Below are 24362 nucleotides of genomic sequence, written 5' to 3' on the forward strand. Positions count from 1 at the left end.
ATATCATCTCCATATCCTACCAGCATTCAGCGCTAGTCAACAGGTCATCAGTAAAAAACATTCTGTTTTCTTTTAAAAAGTAGAGAGGTAAATCCTCAAAGCCCCAGCTGAGATAGGAGCCCTACACCCCATACAAACAAACAGTATGATACAGTCCCTGCCCTAGAGTTTACTATCTACATAGACAAGACAGACAAAGGGAGGAAGGTCAGACAAACACACAGAGAAGTGAAGTCACACAGCAGATCAGTGGCAGACAACTCAGGTCTCCTGCCTCTTCTGATGAGTGCCCTATCTGCTATAGCGTATTACCTCTATATTGGGCTCCCCTGAAAGGCTGCCAGGTAGATGTCTGGAGAGTGAAACTGTATGTCAATCCTCTTAAAACAGAGGAGGCAGGTTGTTAACATTTTGCTGATTTCAATTTAATGAAGCAATTTATATTTTGGAATGCTACTAGTAAAACCGAAGAAGTTGGAGCATATGTTTTCTCTGTATAAAAGGTTGCCTCGCTATATAGTTCAAGCCAAGCTGAACTAGAATTAATTATCTAAGCCAGATAATGTTTCCAGAATTATGTCAATAACACAAACAGATATACACTCATTTGCATCCGTCTATTAAAAGGACAATAGAGAAAAGTTTTGCAACTGACAAGCAATAGGTCCACATCTGCCGATACTATGGGTTTCAGAGCATGTGACTGTGATCTTGCAGCTGCTCAGAAATTAGCCAAATATCATTTATAAAACTGTTAATGAAGCTGCATAGGCAGAGCTGCAAAAATGTCAACCTCAATATGCATTTTATATTACCATCATTATGATCAAATATGATCCAGATCGTGTAGCACTCCACTGTAGTATGGATGGGTGGGTACAAAATATTGGAACCAAATAAAACCAACCTTTTTGTGGGGATATGTGAGGTCACACACAACCACGCCTGTTTTAAGAACACCCTTTCTTAATTAAATTCATGATCCATTGCATTCATCCTGAACCCTGAAATCAGGGAGGATGGTTTTGGCTCTATAACAAGACAGTGCATGGGAGTTCTCAGCACAGTCACCTCTAGGACAGGCCACAGTCAATCCAGAGAAAACACCCTTAGCCAACCTGCCTTTCACTAATTTCAATATGCTTCTCTGAAGCAGCATATGTTTTTGTGGGTTTCTCAGATGTTCTTCAGTGCGATGTGCAAAAGCAAAGCTCTACCAGCCCTAACACAATTCAACAAGATCTATGCAAGATCTTATGTGCCCTCCACTTCCAGAGTACTAAGCACCTCACCTATACTAATTAATTTATCCTCACAGCAATCCTGTGCGGAAGGGAAGTATTATAGAATCACAGAATCATAGGACTGAAAGGAACCTTGAGAGGTCATCTAGGCCAGTCCCCTGACTCAAGGCAGGACTAAGTATTATCCAGACCATCCCCAACAGGTGTTTGTCTAACTTGTTCTTAAAAATCTCAAGTGACAGAGATTCTACAACCTCCCTAGGCAATTTATTCCAGTGCTTAACCACCCTGATAATTAGGAAGTTTTTCCTAATCTCCAACCTAAACTGCTCTTGCTGCAATTTAAACCCATTGCTTCTTGTCCTATCCTCAAAGGTTAACAAGAACAATTTTTCACCCTCCTCCTTGTAACAACCTTTTATGTACAGGTGAGTTGCATCATATGCTCAATTAACTTATGTGAATTCAACAATATGCAGTTGGCAAAAAAAAAAGAAAAATAACAAGATACCTGTAAATAGTGCTGGCGATTCCGCCCATCATTCCACTCAATGAGAGTATGCCCCGGAGTGAGTGTGAGATGGGAGACATGAATCTGCTGTTCCCTCAGTCGGTCTCAGTTCCCGCGTGCCTCTCATAGTGTGAGCATCTCGCCGCGCTGAGTTTGATTCTAGTGTTTAAAGATACTGTACGTATTTTTCATACAACATGGCCCGTAAATGCAAGCCAACTACTTCATCTGGTGCTCAACCGAAGAAACAGCAATCTGTTCCAACGCTGGAGGAAAAACTGGCTGTGTTGGACTTATTGAGAGAAGGTATGTCAGTCTCCAACGGGGCGCGTAAATATGGCTGCAACGAATCTAGCATCCGTGACATCAAGATTCGAGAGAGAGAAATTCATCAAGCTGTGGCATCAAGTGCTCCAATAACTGCTAAGGTGACGAGCCAGGTACGTTGTAAGACTTTAGTGAAGACTGAAAAGGCATTCAACTTATGGCTGGAAGACATGAACCATAAACATGTGCCTATCGATGGCAACACGTTGCAAGAAAAGGCTCTTAGACTCCATGCGCTGTTCAAACCTCCTGCCGAAGAGGGACAGCCTTCTGATGGAAAGGAATTTAAAGCCAGCCAAGGTTGGCTTAACAGTTTTAGGAACCGCTTCAACCTCAAAAACGTGCAGACTATTGGTGAAGCTGCATCTGCCAATGAAGAGGCAGCAAAAGCCTACCCCAAACAATTAAAGAAAATCATAGAAGAAAAGGGCTATCTTCTGGAACAAGTTTTTAATGCTGATGAGATTGGGCTCTTCTGGAAAAAAATGCCCAACTGCACTTACACTTCAAAATCAGAAAGACAAGCCCCTGGCTTCAAAGCAGCTAAAGACCATGTGACTGTGTTGTTTTGTGGCAATGCGGCTGGGCATTTAATAAAGCCGGGCTTGTTCTACAGGGCTGCAAATCACCGTGCCCTAAAAGGCAAGAACAAAAATCTCCTGCCTGTGTTCTGGCAATCAAATAAAAAGGCTTGGGTGACGGCAGCATTATTTCTGGATTGGTTCCACAAGTGTTTCATTCCGGAGGTCGAAGAGAAAGGACTTGACTTTAAAGTGTTGCTGATAGTAGACAATGCTCCTGGCCACCCTGCGGCACTCCGGTTTGCGCATAACGACATTGAAGTCGTCTTTCTCCTCCCCCAATACCACCTCCATCCTCCAACCTCTCGACCAAGGTGTGATTCGCTGTTTCAAAGCCACGTACACGAGGCTTACTTTCTCACGGTTATGTAGCGCTATGGATGCTGATCCTAATCTTAATGTGATGGAGTGTTGGAAGTGTTTCAACATTGCCGATTGTATCACTTATATTAAACAGGCAATGGATGCAATCAAGTCTGAAACAGTCAATGCATGTTCGTGAAACCTATGGAAAGAATGTGTGAATGATTTTAAGGGTTTGCTGACCATTGACAAAGAAGTGAAATGCATTGTTCAGGTGGCCAGGCAAGTGGGTGATGATGGTTTCATCGACATCCTTGAGAAAGAAATTGAAGAATTAATTGAGAGCCAAAGAGAAACATTGACTAACGAAGAGTTAGAGGAACTGATAAAATTGTCTACAGAAGACAAAGATGATGACAACGAACAGGAAGAGCCAGGAAGTTGGAATCTTCATAAATTTGTTGAAGTGTTCCAAGCAGCAAAACACTTGAATGATTTAATTTCTGAATACGATCCCTCTGTGGAACGAAGCCTCAAAATCACATGCAGTATTACGGACGATTTGATTCCGTATCAAGAAATGTTTGAACAGCTCAAGAGACATCAGCGACAGTTGCCGATCACCATGTTTTTCAAGGAAAAACAACAGCAAAAGATGAGCCTATGCAATCAACTTCTCGAGCTGAACCAGAGCCAACCACTACGTCTATGACTCGCTCTCCATCACCCAAGCTCTCCGTCACCTCCGTCTCCTGGATCGACATCAAGCCCTGATGACCCTCTGTAATTACCCCCTGTAATTAAAAATACAGTACTGTAAAATTATATTTTGCATATGTACTCTTTATTATATATTGTACCTTACTGTATACATTATACATTTATACTTATTACTGTACAGGGCTGTATACACAAAACCATGTACAGTATACTGTACTTTATGGATGATTTAAGGGATTTTCAAGGGTAATTTTGACTGTATGCTATTTTTGCCTTACGTGCTGACTTTAAACCTACCCCCCACGTAAGATGCCACTCCACTGTACTTGAATATTGTTAACATGTCCCCTCTCAGTCTCCTCTTCTCCAAACTAAACAAACCCATTTTTTTCAGTCTTTCCTCATAGGTCATGTTTTTTAGACCTTTAATCATTTTGTTGCTCTTCTCTGAACTCTCTCCAGTTTGTCCACATCCTTCCTGAAATGTGGCACCCAGAACTGGACATAATACTCCAGTTGAGGCTGTATCAGCGCCGAGTAGTGCAGAAGAATTACTTCTTGTGTCTTACTTACAACACTCCTGCTAATACATCCCAGAACGATGTTTGCTTTTTTTGCAACAGTGTTACCCTATTGATTCATATTTAGCTTGTTATCCACTATGACCCTCAGAACCCTTTCCACAGTACACCTTCCTAGGCAGTCATTTCCCATTTTGTATGTGTGCAATGTAACGGACTGTTCCTTCCAAAGAGGAGTACTCTGCATTTGTCCTTATTGAATTTCACCCTATTTACTTCAGACCATTTCTCCAGTTTGTCCAGATCATTTTGAATTTTAATCCTATCCTCCAAAGCATTTGAAACCCCTCCCAGGTTGGTATTGTCCACAAACTTTATAAGTGAATTCTCTATATGCCATTATCTAAATCATTCTTGAAGATATTGAACAGAACCAGATCCAGAACTGATCTCTGCAGGACCCCACTTGATATGCCCTTTCAGCTTGACTGTGAACCACTGACTACTCTCTAGGAACCGTTTTCCAACCTGTTATACACCTACCTTATAGTAGCTCCATCTAGGTTGTATTTCTGTAGTTCGTTTATGGGAAGGTCATGCAAGACAGTATCAAAAGCCTTACTAAAGTCAAGATTTACTACATCTACCACTTCCCCCTATCCACAAGGCTTGTTTCTCTGTCAAAGAAAGCTATTAAATGGGTTTGACATCATTTGTTCTTGACAAATCCATGGTGACTGTTACTTATCACCTTGTTATCTTCTAGGTGTCTGCGAACTGACTGCTTAATTATTTGTTTCATTATCTTTCCAGGTACTGAAGTTAAGCTAATTGGACGGTAATTCCCTAGATTGTCCTTATTCCCCTTTTTATAGATGGGCACTATATTTTCCCTTTTCCAGTCCTCTGGAATCTTTATCTATTCAATCAGCTCCTTGAGTATTCTAAGATGTATTTCATCAGGTCCTGGTGATTTGAAAAGATCTAACTTGTCTAAGTAATTTTTAACTTGTTCTTTCCCTATTTTAGTCTCTGATCCTACCTCATTTTCACTGGAATTCATTGAGTTAGATGTCCAATTGCTACTAAACTTTTTGGTGAAACTAAAACAAAAAAGTCATTTAGCACTTCTGCTATTTCCATATTTTATGTTATTGTGTCGTTTCCCCCCCTACCCCTAATTGAGTAACGGGTCTACCTGTCCTTGATCTTCCTCTTGCTTCTAATATATTTGTAGCATGTTTTCTTGTTACCCTTTATGTCTCTAACTAGTTTAATCTCGTTTTGTGCCTTAGCCTTTCTAATTCTGTCCCTACATACTTGTGTTACTTGTTTATCTTCATCCTTTGTAATTTGATCTATGTGTCCACTTTTTGTAGGATTCTATTTTGTGTTTCAGATCATTGAGGATCTCCTGATTAAGCCAGGGTGGTCTCTTGCCAGGTTTCCTATCTTTCTTACGCAGTGAGATAGTTTGCTCTTGTGCCCTTAATAATGTCTCTTTGAAAAACTGCCAACTCACTTGAACTGACTTGCTTCCCAAGAGATCTTACCTACCAACTCCCTGAGTTTGCTAAATCTGCCTTCTTGAAATCCATTGTTTTTATGTTGTTTTCCCTCCTACCATTCCTCAGAATCATGAACTCTATCGTTTTCATGATCACTTTCACACAAACTGCCTTCCACTTTCGAATTCTCAACCAGTTCTCCCCTAGTGGCTTTCTCTACCTTCTGACATTAAAAAAATGGTCTCCAATACATTCCAAGAACTTGTTGGATAATCTGTGCCCTGCTGTGTTATTTTCCCAACAGATGTTTGAGTAGTTGAAGTTCCCCATCAGCACCAAGTCCTGTGCTTTGGATGGTTTTGTTAGTTGTTTATAAAAAGCCTCATCCACTTCCTCTTCCTGGTTAGGTGGTCTGTAGACCCCTACCATGACATTACCCTTGTTTTTTTACCCTGTTTATCCTTATCTAGAAACTTTCAACAAGTCTGTCTCCTATTTACATCTCAACCTCAATCCAAGTGTATACATTTTTGTTATATAAGGCAACTTCTCCCTTTTTTCCCTACTTGTCCTTTCTGAGCCAGCTGTAACCTTCTATACCAATACTCCAATCATGTATTATCCCACCAAGTCTCTGTGATGCCCACTATGTCATAGCTGTGTTTAATGATTAGCATTTCTAGTTATTCCTGCTTATTACCCATATTTCTCGCTTTAGTATACAAATTATGCACATTTTAGAAATAGGGAAACTGCAGTTCGCAGAGATTGCCTTAGGTTACTCAGGAAAACTGAAACCAATTACACCAACTCAGGATCTGGCCCCAGAGGTATAATAAAGCATGATGTCATACCAGCAAACGATGCCTGATATACCACTCCCCAATGGTCTGACACCCATCCACATTCCTAATACAATAGTTACACTAATCAAGTCGTGCTCAGCCATTACATTCACTAGACTGGAGACAGAAAACAGAGGGAATAGAGTGAGACAAGGCAGATCCAATGGAAGTTTTGTTTGAGTGCATGAAGTGCGTAAGGACTTCACGACTGACTACTGATACCAACTGTTGGTGTAGACTCACCTAACGGTGCTATAATTTTTAAATTTCTATTTTGGATGCTGCTACTTGGTTTTACTTAGTCCTCATTGAGGCAAAACAGCCACTGGGCCACCAGGGCTGCACAGGACCCTTTGTCCTGCAAAGGGGAGCTGCACACCATCTGGACTGATTCTTCGGAAGGTTAGGCCATCACAGCCAGAACAGGAAGTGGCTGCAGTGGGACCCTGCAAAGGCCCAGCATGCTCACGCAAACAGGAAGCTTTATTTCTCTGCTAGGTCACTTTTTCAAGGTTTTCTGATCTCCTAAGCAGACACAGGCCACTTCAGTTTCGATTTTTTTTTATCTTTTGATCAGCTAAAAGCCTCAGGATTTAGTCCTGATTTTCAGAGGAATCTATGTATCTTTGATAGTATAACAGAATCAGGGCAAATTTAAGGCCAGTGTGTCCAGACACTGAGAAAATTGGCACAAAAGCATCCCCTTGTGAAAGTACTAGGACTATATCATGTCTGTCCCTTTTCAGAATTTATCCCCACAACTCTAATCCCAGACTTACCGAGAGGATGCACATCTTCATTAGATTCCAAAAGAGGAACCAAAATTGGATCATATTAAAAAAAAATCTAACACCACTGCTACAAGGATACATAAGCTGCTGCAGAATCCTCTACTGCCCCTTCTGCGGCTGAGCCTCAGGGGTAGCTGCTGCTAAGTCAAAAGTCAGCCAGCATCTCAAACTGAGAAAAGTAAGTCCATCCTACACATCCAGCGACAGGCCCACATGCCTGTAGATGTGGTATATCTTGATTTTTGAAAAGCTTTTGATACTGTCCCGCATGACCTTCTCATAAATAAACTAGAGAAATACAACCTAGATTGAGTTACTTTAAGGTGGGTGCAAAACTGGTTGGAAAACCATTCCCAGAGAGTAGTTATAAGTGGTTCACAGTCCTGCCGCAAGGGCATAATGAGTGGGGTCCCGCAGAGATCAGTTCTGGGTCCGGTTCTGTTCAATATTTTCATCAATGATTTAGATAATGGCATATAGAGAGTACACTTATAAAGTCTGCGGACGATACTAAGATGGGAGGGGTTGCAAGTGCTTTGGAGGAAAGGATTAAAATTCAGAATGATCTGGACAAACTGGAGAAATAGTCTGAAGTAAATAAGATGAAATTCAATGAGGACAAATGCAAAGTACTCTATTTAGGAAGGAACAATCAGTTGCACACATACAAAATGGGAAATGACTGCCTACGAAGGAGTACTGCGGAAAGGGATCTGGGAGTCATAGTGGATCACAAGCTAAATATGAGTCAACAGTGTAATGCTGTTGCAAAGAAAATGAATGTCATTCTGGGATGTATTAGCAGGAGTGTTGTAAGCAAGACACAAGAAGTAATTCTTCTGCACTGCTCCACTCTGATTAGGCCTCAACTGGAGCATTGTGTCCAGTTCTGGGCACCACATTTCAGGAAGGATGTGGACAAATTGGAGAGAGTTCAGAGAAGAGCAACAAAAATGATTAAAGTTCTAGAAAACATGACCTATGAGGGAAGACTGAAAAAATTGGATTTGTTTAGTTTGGAAAAGAGAAGACTGAGAGGGACATGATAACAGTTTTCAAGTATGTAAAAGGCTGTTACAAGGAGAAGGAAGAAACTTAATCTCTGAGAATAGGACTAGAAGCAATGGGCTTAAATTGCAGCAAGAGCAGTTTAGGTTGGAGATTAGGAAAAATTTAGGATTCTATGTTGGCAGGTGTGGGTAGGTTGCATTTCTTTCCTAATCCAGAGGTACAAAACGCACTGGTCAGTTCTCTATCCTCATTGCTCAGACATGAGGGGGGCTTCACAGGGTCATAGGAGCATAGGAGGGTCAGATGGTGTTTTCTAGTATTTAGAGCAGAGGACTGGGAGTCAGGACTTGTGGGCTCTGTTCCCAGTTCTGCCACTGACTCACTGTGTGATCGTGGGCAATTCTCATTAATTTTGAAGCTCCTCCATTTATTCTGTTATTTTACCTTGCTCAGTGCTTACATTCAAACCCTGTTGATATGGTCGAAGATTGTGATCACTGATCAAGAACGAACTCTATCTGCCTACCAACAGAATGACAGCCTGTGTTCAGGGGAGCCATGTCCTGAAAACTCAATGAATCAGCTACATAGAGGAGGCAGTGCATCTCACACCACAGGGCACTGTGAGCTGGAGCTCCTGAAATGTATTCCTGGCTCTGCCATTGACTCATTGTGCAACTCAGTTAGCCTCTGTGCCTCAGTTTACCCACAAGTGAAATAAACCCTTACATCACACAGGTGTGGCGAGGTTTAATTCTAGATCTGTAAAGAGTTGTAAGACCCTCAGATTATAGGCTCCATAAAAAGGTAAAGTATTGGCATTATTACCTGATTCTTGTAGATGTACAGCTCTGGGTTAATGCTAGCGTGAGCTGAGTAAGCAGAGCATGTCAACCTGTCATTCCAATGCCTACCAGCAAGGAAACTTGCTTTTAACTGCTCATTTCCCCTGTTTTCATTCAGCTTCAAATGGCATTATATATCTGTGCTGGGCCCCTTTAAACTCTGGCCAATTCTCAGGCACACATTGGTACAAAATAAAATCCTATCAGGTACTGGTCAACTAGAAGTGGCTCGCTAGATCAAACAGCCCTGCTAAATTCTGCCTGCCAGGTAATCTCATGGACAGTCAGACGAGGCAAATATATTGATAGACACTGACAACATTCAAACACTCAATGGAATTAAGCAAGTTTCAGCACTGGATAATGCAAGGGAAGATTGTGAGGGCCAAGCCAACATGACCCAGGGCCAAAAGATGAGTCTCTACACCTCCCAAAAGCAGTGCTAAACTCAGTGCCTGGATCCCCTCCATCACCTGCTACTCAACAGTGCTCATCTTCAGCAACCCATTTGTTTTAAGGTGTCTCTTGGTTTCAGTCATTTCAGATGGTTGTTTTCTGGGGAAAGTGCTCCTTAAAACAAATCCTTTCCTCTCCGCCTCACCCACAGCTTTGACATTTCAGAGCTTCAGAAAATAAAATGATTCCAAATCTAATTTTCAGCTTTGGATCTGTAAGACCTAGAGGCAACGCACAAGTAGGAAAAGTTCATTTCTCAAATCCCAGCTGAAAGATTAAAAGAATGGCAGAAGCTGGGTATAAAATCCCTTTGGGAGCCAGAGACTGACTCGCTGGGTAGGAAGTGACCCCTGCCCCCTTCCACAAAATATCTATCTGCTCATGGTCTAAATGCTCCCTAGCTCCCCAGAGATGGAATCTGTTTTCCTGTGGGTTGCAGTATGATTTGCTAAATATATTATGACGCACCAGTCCACAGCTCCCAGACCTCTGTGTAGCTTCTCGTGTCGCTTCTCCTCCCCTCTAGGAATTTCACATACAAATCACTGTCAAAGTGACAGCATTAGCACAAGTGAGTTAACACAGAGCATTCATCAACCTACGGCCCTAATTCTCCTTTATACAATGGCCACTTTACCCCTCTCTGACAGTGTAAAGGATTGAGCTGTTCCTGTTTTAAGGTCCCTTTACACTGCTACAGTAGTTGCAATGACCTTATTATAAATGAAAATTCGGCACTCTATGTTGCTTACTTGAGCACAGGGTTTTCAAAAAGCCAGAAGGGTGTCAATTAGGCTCTATATATCACTTACTGTAACCAGACTTGGACTTTTTTTTTCTTAACAGGTTTGATTTCCTGATTCCCTGAATTCCCTGAGATATTGTTATTTCTTTTTAAATCATTCATCAAATGGAAAAAAATATTCAAAAAACAAAGTGAAAATTTATTGTAGGGCCTAACTTAAACAAAATGTGGATTCATGCCCTGACAAATGCACACAGTGTTCCTATGCTCAGAAGTGAAATAAGATTGGCACTATAAAAATATTTTGGGGGGAGAGCTGACTGCAATTTCAATTTTAAATTAACAACCCCTGAAGGGGATGGACAGGGAAAAAGTTAAGCCCTCATACTGGGGAAAATAAGTTTTAAGACAAGTAAAACTGAGGGTCCTGAAAATATTATTCTTTTCAATCCTCTAAAATGCAGTTAGCAATGCGAAGAGTTAGCAATGGCCCCTAGAGAAGACAAGTTTTATGGCGGGTCATGTTCCCTCCTGTGCTACTCTAAACCAGGAGATGCCAGAAGTTCCAGTTCAGATCCACGCTTGGCGGCTGAAATCCACGTTTCATCACTGTGACTATCACATCAGCACCAAAAAATGGAAAACATCTGGACCAATAACTGTATCAAGCGGGGAGCTCTGGGGAGGAAGGGTATACACATACATCTGCTGTGCTTCCTGTTTTGTGTGATGAAAGATGCTTGTGGGATTTAAAAGCCAAAATCTGACAGTGCCAGCATTTATTCTCTGTGGGCCTGATTCACCACAACCCTGTACGGGGCACAGTCGCTTACTCAGGGTCAATGGAGTACAAAGTGGGCGTGTGGTGCCACCACATCCGAAGGAAGGCACTTTATTTCACTCCCTTTGCACTGGTGAAAATGACAGTAGGGAAACGGTGGATTGGGCCCTGTAGAAGTGAACTCTCTTGGGGAGTTTTCAATTTGAAGAATCTGAGGAGAGAGAGACTGTTTCTATTTGCTCCCTCAGGACCGAAGATGAAGGTTGTTGCAAGCTGCCCTGCTGAAATACCATGCGCTGCACTGGACAGCATGGACGCACTTGCTTTAGAGATACAGAAAACTGTGGTTTTCGCTTCCACTTAGTAACTCAAGGCAAAATCCTGGTCCCTGCGCACAGTTGGAGCAAGTTATCTGTGCACTGGGGAACTATATGGGGAGCTGGGGCATTGGGATCCTACCCATGACACAGGGACAGAGTGTGAGTGTCCCACAGTCCCTGGAGGCAAGGTTAGGTTAGTGGATATGGGTGGTTGTGGGCACGATGGCCATGCTTGGTAACACATCTGCCCCAACCCAATCCCCTGGCCCACGGTAGAGCCATGATGGAAATTTCCTCCCCAGTGCCCAGTAGTGCACCGGCCTCTGTGCAGTCTCACCATTCATGCATCACACCTGAACAGGTTCTACTGCAATCCAGGCTTTCCCTGTCCCCTGGCAGGGTTAGGAAGATTTTGCTCGCAAAGCTACAAAACAAAACACGGTCCAACAAAATGCTTAGAAACAAAACCTTTTTGCAAAAATATGAATTCCCAGTATAACAGCTCAGGCTGATTTTAGATGGGCACTTACTGCACAGGCAGTGCCAAGCTATCAGTTTTCATCTTGAAATAAACCCAAAACCTTCAGTCCAAGAGCTGGACATTTCCTAGTTCAGACTGTGGTTAGCTACTAAAGATGACTAAAAAAGGATATTCCACACACAGGTATTTTTCAAGGAGTAAGTCAACTCAACAGTCCCTTTTACAACTTCCCTTTTGATGTGTTCAGACTTCTCATTAAAGTTTCATTTCTTTTTATATTTTCTCTTGGGAAGGCGGGGGGTATGTGCGTACAAAAGTTTACTTCATAACTTTTGGCCGGCAGCTGCAATAGCAGCTGTTACCAAGGGACAAACTGTGCTTTAGACGAGGTTATTGACTTTACTGAAATTCCTCCATCATTTGAGGAGCAAAACAGAATTTCCTGCATATTCAGTAACTCCTCACTTAACGTTGTAGTTATGTTCCTGAAAAATGCGACTTTAAGAGAAACAATGTTAAGTGAATCCAATTTCCCCATAAGAATTAATGTAAATGGGGGGGGTTAGGTTCCAGGGAAATTTTTTTTTTGCCAGACAAAAGACTACACACATACACACACAATTTAATACTGTACACAGCGATGATGATTGTGAAACTTGGTTGAGGTGGTGGAGTCAGAGGGTGGGATATTTCCCAGGGAATGCCTTACTGCTAAATGATGAACTAGCAATTGGCTGAGCCCTCAAGGGTTAACTCTTGTTAATGTAGCCTCACACTCTACAAGGCAGCATGAATGGAGGGAGGGGAGACAGCATGGCAGAAAGAGACACACACCCTGTGTGAGAGAGAGAGAGAGATGCACATTTCCCCTTAAAGTATGCCAACACCAATCTTAGGGCTTGGCTACACTTTTTTATAGTGCTCTAACTTGCTGGCTCAGGAGGGTGAAAAATCACCCCCCTGAGCACAGCAAGACAGAGCGCTTTAAAGTGCTAGTGTAAACAGGCTCCCAGTGCTCGGAGCTAATCCCCCCATGGAGGTGGATTACCAGGAGTGCTGGGAGAGCTCTCTCCCAGGGCTCGCATGCGACCACACTCGCACTTCAAAGCCCTGCCGCAGAAGCGCTCCCGTGACAGCACTTTGAAGTTTCCAGTGTAGCCATGCCCTTAAGTACACTACCTTGTTAAGTTAATCAGCAAGCTGAGACTGCAGCAGCTGCTGCCAGGAAACTCCCTCTATCCTGAGCCCTGTCGTGTCCCCCCCCCACCGCTCTATGGAGATGGGGTAAGATGGGTGCAGGAGCAGGGGGAGGGGGACAACCTGACATTAGTCCCCTTCTCCTCTCCCCCCTCCCCCCCAGCAAGCAGGAGGCTCTGGAAAGCAGCTCCAAGGCAGAGGGCAGGAGCAGCACATGGCAGTGGGGGGGAGGGACAGCTGAACTGCTGGCAATTGATAGCCTGCTGGGCGGATGGGGGGCTGCCGGTCCACCCTGGTTCCAAGCCCCCACTAGCTAGCTGCAATGGGCTGCTCTTCCTGCAAGCAGTGGCAAAGCAGACGTTATAAGGGAGCATTGCACAACTTTAAAGAGTATTTTCCCTAATTGATCAGCAAGATAACAACAAAACAATGTTAACCAGGACGAGTTTCTGTAATCTGAAGTCATCTCCCCGTGCTGAGTTCCTGAAAGCATTTTTTAAATTGATTTTTAAAGATTAAAAACATACAGGGTCTCCAGGGTGACCTGTACCATTTTAAAGGCATGGAACCCAAAGATCTTTGATATTCTTATCCAAATGATTCATAGACGTTAAAAAGGAAGAAAAAGAGAAAAAGAAAACAGCTTGGGGGGTGGACACACTGCTGGCAGCAGCCCACTGGAATAGAGCAGATAACTTGCCCTAAGTTCTGGTGGAGTTACCTGGACAGCTGGGTGTCATCATATGGCAAAGGCGAGAATTGAAATCAATTTTAATAGAAAAAATAGAGCTCGGTCATCAGTAATGGAGCTGGGGGATGGTGGGTAGAGTGGCCATGCCCTGCAACGTACCTGATCCAGCCCCAAATCCTAAATACAATTTGCTTCGCTTTGTCTGAACTGTAGGCATAGGCCATGAAAGACCTCATGCCAGATACTTTTTCTTGACGGTGCCTGTTAGCCCCCTATTACTAATATTTCTCTTACCCTTGCTAGCCAGAGGGAGACAATGGATTGTTCCCCCAGCTTGCATCACACTGCAACAGTACCTTTGGCCATATTTACTACACTTAGCAGGATACAACACGTGCCAAGGGAGTCCCAAGGGAGTAGTTGTGTGACGCACTGAGAGACTTGTGACCCAAATTCTGGGACTTTTGGACACTCCCACCAGCTAGGAGTCACGATCCCCTTGTCCTGCAGTTCAACAAGTATTATGTAATCTCATCGCAGGCGTTAAGTCTCTGACTTTAAAAAAGTGTCCTTGAATTTCAGTGCAGAGAGCAGATGATGTTGCTGACCTTTGTCTATGCCTAATGCTCAGCTTCTGTATGGATGACAGCAGTAACTCCACATCCCTTTCCTACCTGACCAGCTACTTATCTTTTATTGTTGCCTATTTTAAAGTATTTGTTGATAGTATAGTTATCTAGACTGATACATTTCTTATAGCTTGCCTTTGGTGGCTGTCTGTCTATTTAGCAGCCAGCATTCTGCTTTCCTCTCCTGTGTGCAATGTGTTGAAGTGGATGGCAATATAAGATAGCAGGTTAAAGTTATCGGGCCAAGTCTTACAGCCCTTACCAAGTCCCAACTCCTAGTGACTTCAGTGGGACTCCAGCACAGGCACTGAATTTCCCAATGGACCCTGCACGCCCATAAATCACTGAAGAGGTTAACGTGAGTGTGGATTTTTATGTTTATTTTATCCTCTCCAAACCCCTGGGTCAATTCAAAATGACACCAACCTGGGCAAATGCAGAGCTGGTGGCCCCTGAGAGTCCTTCTCTCACTCACACCCAGCAATCCAAGAACGAGAGAGGACTCTCCTCAAGGGAGAGCATTTACATCTCTGTCAGAACATCTGGGGGTGGGGGCGGGAAGACCTGAGTCCATATCCCACCCCAAAGCTCCATGTTAACACCTCGGTCCTCTGTCAGCACATTCTCAGGCCACACTGAAGGATTTGTTTTAAGCAATACATTGACTGTGAATGCTGCAGTGCCAGGTCACGTGGCATAAAATCTATCACCCATCACAGACCTGATTTCTACACCGATCCAAACTAAGTCACTTGCGCGAATGGCTGCTGGTGCGCTGCTAAGCTTGTATAGCTTAGAGTGTGCCCTTCCAGGACCACGACGGTAGGTCTGGACAGCCTATAAAACCACATTTCTGTCTGCCCAGACAGATATGTTCTCGCATATATATTACTTGCTTACTAAGGGATTTTGCCCTTCACTTGTCCCCTCTTTCACATTTCCACTGTGTCTTGGCTGTCCTCACAGAAGCACAGGGCCACTACTGCAGTTGGAAGCGTCACCTGGTTCTACTGCATTTAATCATTTGCCCACTCCCTTGGATCTGAATCCTGGGACTGATGCTTAATTACCAGCTTAAGGCTCACTTCCACCTAGCTCAAGTTCCAGGCCTGCCTGCTTTATTTACTCTACAATGTAGTTTAGACAGCACTATAAACCCAAATTATTTTGGAAGCTCCTCAAATAAACAGATGGGCAGAACAATGCCAAATAAATAAGTATCCTGTCCAAGAACAGGAATAGAGACAGCAATGCAACTAGCAGCACGATCAGTATTGTGCTCACTTACCTAATCACTGGTTCAGGTATCGCCTCTGCTCCCGCTGGAACTTGGACTCCTTTCTCCCACTCCTGTCTCCATGGATCGGCAAGTATGTAGAACTCATCTGGACTCAGTTGATGTGAGTCAGGGATTTTCATGGCTGTTATCAGATCAGTACGAAAAACCTACAGCAAAAAAGCAATGAGACAGTCTTAAATGACTCGGCAGAGATGAGACATTGCACTGGAACATCAGCATTCCCCTTGCAAGCTGGTATTCAGGTTTCTGCTGCCTTTAGGGATTTCCCAACGGGACAGTCATGCCAGGCCTGAGAAAAGAGAGGGACCCGCCTGGGGCAGTGGAAGTAAATGTGGAGAACAGGTAAACTCCTTTTCACACACTAGGATATACCATCATGCCTTCTATTTTCCCTCAAACAAATTTACCTTCAAGGGACCCTACCCCCAATTTGACACAAGTACCTGGAGGGAGGGTCCTTTGTATTACAATGCAAGGGCTTTCAAGAAAACTTCCTGTCTTCAGCTCAGCTTCCCCTCCCCTTTCATGGGGGTTAGTAGGACAGGCTATTGGAGTGCCTCCTCACAGAACTGGAGGGAACCCCACAGCCCACGCGGAGTGTCTCTTTACTTTTTTTTTTTCCACCAAATGCATCCAATGAAGTGAGCTGTAGCTCACGAAAGCTTATGCTCAAATAAATTTGTTAGTCTCTAAGGTGCTGCAAGTGCTTCTTTTCTTTTTGCGAATACAGACTAACACGGCTGCTACTTTGAAACCTGTCTTTACTTCCTGATTCTCACACATTATTTTACTTTCCTGTTATTCATGCTCCCAGTGAGGGGAAGAACTGGCTGACTGCAACTGATTGCTGAGTCATCCCTGCTTAAAGACACTGAGACAAAACTGCTCCAGGGAATTCTGGTCTTTCCACTGGGAGGCCTCAATGTCCCAGAGCAGGTTGAGATCCTGGAACTTGGTGGCCTGGATGAACTTGGACCACTATACTTATTATTCCAACAACCAGAAGAGAATGCAGGCTTCTCTTCCCACAACTTTAGGGGAGAGAGGGAACAAACCACAGATTGCTCTCAGTGTGTTCCCCAGGAGGGGGAGCAGATTGTCAGCATGGGAGGTGCAGGTAACTAAGAGATGAGACTGAGTGCGATTAGAATATCAAACCCTTATGACCAGCACCTCTGGCCTTTTTGACTGGGGAATCTCACTGTGGGATTCACTCTCTTTTTTTCTCCTCCTGCCACTTAACAGGCATATTAGCCATTTGTCAAATTACAACTAGATGAAAAGACAAGCAGCAAATATCTTTATATATAAACATAATGGGCCTAACTCTCATCTCGCTTACACTGATGTAAATCAAGAGTAACTCCACTTTACATCGGTGTAGGATGCATGCATGCGAGATTCAGGCTTTATATTTCAATCAGTGTTGGGAGAGAGATAGCCAACATTAAAGAAGGGTAAAATAAAGGGTGCACTATTTTCCTCCAGGCGATGAATGGATTTAACATATTCACACATACATCTACTTTGAACTCAGCAGAAAATACGACTCCATGTTTTCCCTGCATTCAGCTTTCTTAGGGCATGTTGATGTTTTCTTTCTTCTTGAATGGCTGATACAGATAAGGCTGTAGTGAATATACACAGTCACCTGATTCCCATGCATGTTTTAGTTTTTATTATCTGAAACAAATGCAGGGAAATAAGCAAAACCATTCTATGATCAGCATTCAGAAACTGCTCCTTTCAGGTCACAACACAATTCTCATACAAAATACTCTGGGTCTTTTTTTCTAAAACTCATCACTGTTAAAACATAGTCAGATCAGCCCTGGCAAACGCAAAGGCACTTAAAAACAGCCAGATTCTTTGACACTGACCTTGCCCCCCTTTCAGAAGTAAACATAGCATTGCCAGGTTTCAGAGTAGCAGCCGTGTTAGTCTGTATTCGCAAAAAGAGAAGAAGTACTTGTGGCACCTTAGAGACTAACAAATTTATTAGAGCATAAATTTGTTAGTCTCGAAGGTGCCACAAGTACTCCTTTTCTTATAGCATTGCCAGTGAACTCCCTGTCTCTGCAATGGAGTGATTCAGGAACATGCTGGAAAACCATGGGAGCTACCTTCACATCCTTAAAGGAAAACTCCTGTGTTAATTACAAATCTTAATGGGCAAAACAAATATTTTCTAAGGGGCAGAATAGCTGGCTCTAAGTGTGGATACCTGTGGGTGGGGAGGATAGGTATAAGGAACTATTCAGAGGCTATCTACAATTTCAGTCCCAGACGGCAACACCTGGGGTACAAGCTACCCCCAAAGGATCAGCTGGGGCAGGCAGAGGGTGGGAGAACTTTCTACCTCCAACCACTCCAGCCCTACAGCTTTTTTCAAAAACATTGTATGCATGTTTTTAAAATGAGGGGAAATACTTTTTTCTACATTGCCTTGGTACTAAAAAGCTTTGTGACCCTTTTTCCTCAAGCTTCCAAGAAATATTACCTCTCTTTGGAGAGAGACTAAGCTTGGGAAATTCTATCCCATAACGTGACTGTTTCAGAAAGCTGCAAATGGCTGAGAACAAGCAGTTTGAATGACAAGACTTGTGTATCAATGACTATGGCAGTCATTGCCTCCTACCTCCCGCCGCCCCTTACATATAGGGATGGCTCAATGGACACTTGAATCCAAACACCTAAGAAATCTTCCCAGACCAGAATGAGTATTGAAACCTGTCCCTGGAGTTCTGGTTCCAGATTGGCTCTGTAAGTACAAAGGGTTCTGGCTTGGCAGCTGAAAAGATTTTGTCCCATGATGGAAACCTTTTTAGATTCTTGCTATTTGGGGGTGAGATTTCAAAAGAGCCACTCATAAGATTTGATAACAAGAAGCAGACAAGATACATTTGAGGTTGCTGGTATCCTCTTGTTTTTTGGAGGGAAGATGCTAGTCTTCCTGTCCCCATCCTCCCCCAGACCAAAGAAGCCAGGACTGCTGGGGGAAGACCGCCAATGGGCTGAACCCCTTTCTGAAAATGACATGATTGTGGACAGAAGCCGCCGGCAGCTCAGTCTCTCCTCCACAGACGGTGGGATCCCTCCACCTAACAAACCTCTTTTTCCTTCTCAACCCTCAGTCTGCATAACACTAGGAAATATGGCTACTTTCCTTTTAGTTTGGAGGATTACTTTTTTATTTTACAGCAAATGAAAGGATACCAAGAGAGAAAGACATCCATAGGTGAGTCACGGGGCCAAATCTATTTTCACTTGCACCACAGTAAATCTAGAGTAACTCCATGGGCACCGACAGAGGTATTCTGGATTTATACTGGTGTAACTAAGACCAGGATCTATCAGAAGCTCTAGTCAGAGTATCACAAATGCTCTGGATGTTATTGTTCAGAGATCCCAAAGGAGTAGATGAAGATGGGCCAGATATTCAGTGGATGTAAATCAGTGTAGCTTGAACAGAGGTATGCCGATTTACACAGCTAGTGCTCTGGCCATCTGTTATCAGTATCTCTGATAATAAAAAGTGAAGGAAGAGAACAGAAAATTGTTTGCAGAAACATTTCTGAATGGAAGCCAGATTCTACTTCATTCCACTAGCATAAATCTGGGGTGACTCTTCTGCAGAGAATGGACTTACTCCCGATTTAGACCAGAATTTGGCCCAGAATGCCTCTTAAGGTTTTCTTTGAGGTGTCAGCAACACTTCCGAAATTCACAAGGTTGTAATTGTTGGTCTTAATTGCTAATGGTTATTGGATGACTCAGATGTGGAGAACAATACCTAGCACATTTTGGGACTCACAAACAGTATGCCAGTTTGCTGGAAACGCAAAGGAATTACTAGGTTATAAAGCTGTTTCACACTTTAATATTCTGTCTGGCTTCCCAAAGGGATGGATATTGTTTACAGTCTTGGGGAAAAAATAGCTTGTTTAGTGAACAGGAAAAAAATCAAAGTAAATGGTGGTATACATGCCTGCCTACATGGCCAGAGCCTGCAGCCGAACGCACTCTGATTCTCACTGACCCGTTAAACTGCTCAACTGGGCCCCTCCTCTCAGAGAATTCTCCAGCCCTGGGATAGTGATTTTGCTCATCTTCCCTTCCCATTTTGCTTCTGGACCTACTGAGGTTTCCCTGATGTACACTGTGAGGAAAACAGTAATTCCATAAAACAGATCATGGTAAATAAGGTTTTTCGTCCAGGGGATTGCCTGACAGCAACAATTTGATTAGAGCTACCCTGTCTCTTGGAGAATAAAGAACCATTTGTAAATGAAAATGGATGATTTCTCCTTTTCTCCGCATCTGTTGTTATCTGAAATAATAACCCACAATGCCAGCAATAATACCCAGACACCAGCTAGCCCTAATCAGTCTGTCTCAGGCTATTTCTGTATTACCCTATGCGAGTCTGGGATGGATCAGGTGTTTTCTTCAGATGCTGTTTAATCTGTTCTCAGTGCATGTTCTCAAACTAACTATTGCTTGGCATGAACTGTAATGAATGATTCCAGGATGGCTTCACACTTTCAATACAAAGATCAAATGCCCCAGAGGGTATTTTGAAAACCAAATCGGATACTATGTAGGAAAATAGACATTAACCCCTAACTGAGACCTGGTATTTAGGTCAGTTCATTTAATCCTCAGAGCCTCAGCTGATAACCCAATTACAGCTAAGTACAAATACATAAACATCCTTTTCTATATTGCTACCTCTTTGAACAGTAGTAGCACCTTTTTCCTGCTGCATTTGTTTGGAGACATTTTTGACCACATCTATAAAGAGCTAAATTAAACTGCCCAGACACAGTCTGGCTGCATCTTCCAATAAAAACATAATTAACAGCCTACATGTTATAGTCAGAGCTAGGCTGGGTTTGAGAAAGGTCAAGTTCCTTGAAGTTTCCATGTGCCAATATAATTTAATTGTTAAGAACACCACAGTAACATTTTATTATGCTACTAGTCTAAAAAATTAAAATAAGATTAAGATAAATGCTAAATAAACATAAGTAATGTGAAAAAGCTGTCACAGTCATTACAGTGTTGCATCTCTGAATATCAAACAATACGAAAACTATAAATAAATATAATTAAATAAATAAACCCAATGCAGCTCTAATGCATTTCTAAAACATTATGTATGTATGTGCCCTTTTAGTGATAGATCTACAGTCCCCAATGTCACCATTCAGACCTAAAGGCTGTTTAAGTTACTCAGTATCACCAAGTGACTATCTCCAAAGGATATAAAACAAACAAGATTCAGCATCAGCCTGAACCTTTTATCTTGCTCTGAGTTTCCACCAGCTGGCTAGCCCATAAGGACAAGGGATAATTCTGTTTCAGTGGCTATGAAGATCTCTCTCCTCTGATTTCAGAGTAGCAGCCATGTTAGTCTGTATCCGCAAAAAAGAAAAGCAGTACTTGTGGCACTTAGAGACTAACAAATTTATTTGAGCTTAAGCTTTTGTGAGCTACAGCTCACCTCATCGGATGCATTCATTGGAAAATACAGTGGGGAGATTTATATACACAGAGAACATGAAACAATGGGTATTACCATACATACTGTAACAAGAGTGATCAGGTAAGGTGAGCTACTACCAGCAGGCAGGAAAGCGGGGGGGTGGAGGGAAGCAGGGGGAGCGGGAAGAGGAAAAGAAACCTTTTGTAGTGATAATCAAGGTGGGCCATTTCTAGCAGTGACAAGAATGTCTGAGGAACGGGGGGGGGGGGAATAAACATAGGGAAATAGTTTTACTTTGTGTAATGACCCATCCACTCCCAGTCTCTATTCAAGCCTAAGTTAATTGTATCCAGTTTGCAAATTAATTCCAATTCCAATTAATTCCAGCAGTTTCTCGTTGGAGTCTGTTTTTGAAGTTTTTTTGTTCAAGAATTGCCACTTTTAGGTCTGTAATCGAGTGATCAAAGAGACTGAAATGTTCTCCGACTGGTTTTTGAATGCTGTCATTCTTCACGTCTGATTTGTGTCCATTTATTCTTTTACGTAGAGACTGTCCTGTTTGGCCAATGTACATGGCAGAGGGGCATTGCTGGCACATGATGGCATATATCACATTGGTAGATGCGCAGGTGAACGAGCCTCTGATAGTGTGACTGATGTGATTAGGCCCTATGATGGTGTCCCCTGAATAGATATGTAGACACAGTTGGCAACAGGCTTTGTTGCAAGGATAGGTTCCTGGGTTAGTGGTTCTGTTGTGTGGTGTGTGGTTGCTGGTGAGTATTTGCTTCAGGTTGCGGGGCTCTCTGTAAGCAAGGACTGGCCTGTCTCCCAAGATCTGTGAGAGTGATGGGTCGTCCTTCAGGATAGGTTGTAGATCCTTGATGATGCGCTGGAGAGGTTTTAGTTGAGCGCTGAAGGTGATGGCCAGTGGCATTCTGTTATTTTCTTTGTTGGGCCTGTAGTATCCTGTAGTAGTTAACTTTTGGGTACTCTTCTGGCTCTGTCAATCTGTTTCTTCATTTCAGCAGATGGGTATTGTAGTTGTAAGAACGCTTGTTAGAGATCTTGTAGGTGTTTGTCTCTGTCTGAGGGGTTGGAGCAAATGCGGTTGTATCGTAGAGCTTGGCTGCAGACAATGGATCGTGTGGTCTGGATGAAAGCTGGAGGCACGTAGGTAGGTATAACAGTCAGTAGGTTTCTGGTATAGGGTGGTGTTTATGTGACCATCGCTTATTAGCACAGTAGAATCCAGGAAGTGGATCTCTTGTGTGGACTAGTCCAGGCTGAGGATGATGGTGGGATGGAAATTGTTGAAATCATGGTGGAATTCCTCAAGGGCTTCTTTTCCATGGGTCCAGATGATGATGTCATCAATGTAGCGCAAGTAGAGTAGGGGCATTATTTCCCCATGTTTATTTCCCCCGCCCCCCAACATTCTTGTCACTGCTGGAAATGGCCCACCTTGATTATCACTACAAAAGGTTTTTTCCCCCCTGCTTTCCTGCTGGTAATAGCTCACCTTACCTGATCACGCTCATTACAGTGTGTATGGTAACATCCATTGTTTCATGTTCTCTCTGTATATAAATCTCCCCACTTTATTTTCCCCTGAATGCATCCGATGAAGTGAGCTGTAGCTCACGAAAGCTTATGCTCAAATAAATTTGTTAGTCTCTAAGGTGCCACAAGTTCTCCTCTCTAAATTGTACATGTTTTAATGACAGGACATGAGATCCATTTAAAATCCTAGTATTTGTCTACTTGCAAATTCAATGGGGCTAAAATATTATAGCATTTCTAATTTGTCAAACTCAAGACACCTTGCCAGCCAACATTTTCAGTAAGGGCTTACTCATTTTAGGGTCTCTCAATTTTTTATGCCCAACCTGAGACCCTTAGGGATTTATTTTCAAAGGTGCTCAGCACCCATAACTCCAGCTGAAGTGAGGGAAAGTTGCTGGTTCTCAGTACCTCTGAGAAGTCCACAGGAGGGCAAAGGAATATCGAGGTACCCAAAACATGTAAACACTTCTGAAAATGTAAGGTGTGAGCAATCTGTGCCTTAGCTTCCCCATCTATAAAATGGGGATAATGACTCTGAGTCACAGGAGAAACAGGCATACCCTACTGACTGGTAAAACTTACCCCTCTGCATGAGGTCCAAACATCATGTCCCACTTAGACTCAATTGAAAAGGCTTAAGTAGGACTCATTATCTTGTGCTGGCTCTCAGCAATTTCTCCCTTTGGAAGCCTTGGGTGAAGTGCAAAGTGCTATTTGACAACAAGCAGGAACACAGCAAGAGACATGCAAAGCCAAGTTTTTCTCTTTGAAACAGTTGCTAAGTTTGTCTGAAGTCTCAGTCTCAGAGACACTGCCTGCCTTTGAGATCGCTGTAGGCTTCCTGAAGTGTGCATTCAGCTACCTGACCTTGTTGTCAACTCAGTACTTTCAGCCTCTTCCTCCTGGTGCTTCACCATCCACCCACCTCAGCTACCTGGTGATGATCCTCACTTCAAAGACTTGGTTGTATAAGTAATCACAAATATGACATCACTCCTTCATGATATGCAAATAATGAGAATTCGTCTAGGAATTTTCTGGCTCGGGAGTCTGAAGCTGGCACAGCAGACAAAACGCTGCTGAGAAAAACACAGCTCGTGTGGAAATTCAAGAATGTTTTCTTCCTCCCAATTACTTTTTTTATTGCAGTATGATTGTGCAATTGCACTAACTTGTAAGGAAAGCACAACTACCAGGACCCCAGTTCCAACGTCTGCAGCATCATGCATGGCTTTTAATCTTCTCTTGGGAGACTATCCCTACTTTTTTCTGTAACTGACAAGCGCAGCATCGGAACTCAGAGTTATGGGATTCATTGAGGATTGGTGGGGGAAGGGAAGCTGAGATTGCCAACAGGAATGCCAGCTGTGATAGTGACATCAGGATATGGACAGCTGTCTATCAATAACTAGACTAACTCTACCAACTCCCAGCACAGAGGCCAGGGAACAGCCACCTGATAGCAATTTTGGCCACGCCCAATCTGACTTTGATTTAAAGT

At 43.0% G+C, this 24362-nt stretch overlaps 1 protein-coding gene across 7 annotated transcripts in view; it reads right to left on the bottom strand.

Annotated features, from left to right (window-relative positions):
• JADE2 (jade family PHD finger 2) overlaps positions 1-24362 on the bottom strand; it is a 167908-nt gene that overhangs the window by 105019 nt on the left and 38527 nt on the right. For 5 of the 7 annotated variants that reach the window (XM_043490812.1, XM_038412220.2, XM_038412219.2 and 2 more), the window contains exon 4: positions 15796-15953. In XM_043490812.1, the coding sequence (XP_043346747.1) occupies positions 15796-15953 (158 nt within the window). Of the gene's footprint in view, positions 1-15795; positions 15954-19846; positions 19951-21107; positions 21206-24362 lie in introns of those variants that run through there. The other 2 variants (XM_043490808.1, XM_043490810.1) reach the window with 2 other exon arrangements.

This window comes from Dermochelys coriacea, chromosome 8, assembly GCF_009764565.3.
Source record: "Dermochelys coriacea isolate rDerCor1 chromosome 8, rDerCor1.pri.v4, whole genome shotgun sequence".
In the NCBI taxonomy this organism is placed as follows: Eukaryota; Metazoa; Chordata; order Testudines; family Dermochelyidae; genus Dermochelys; species Dermochelys coriacea.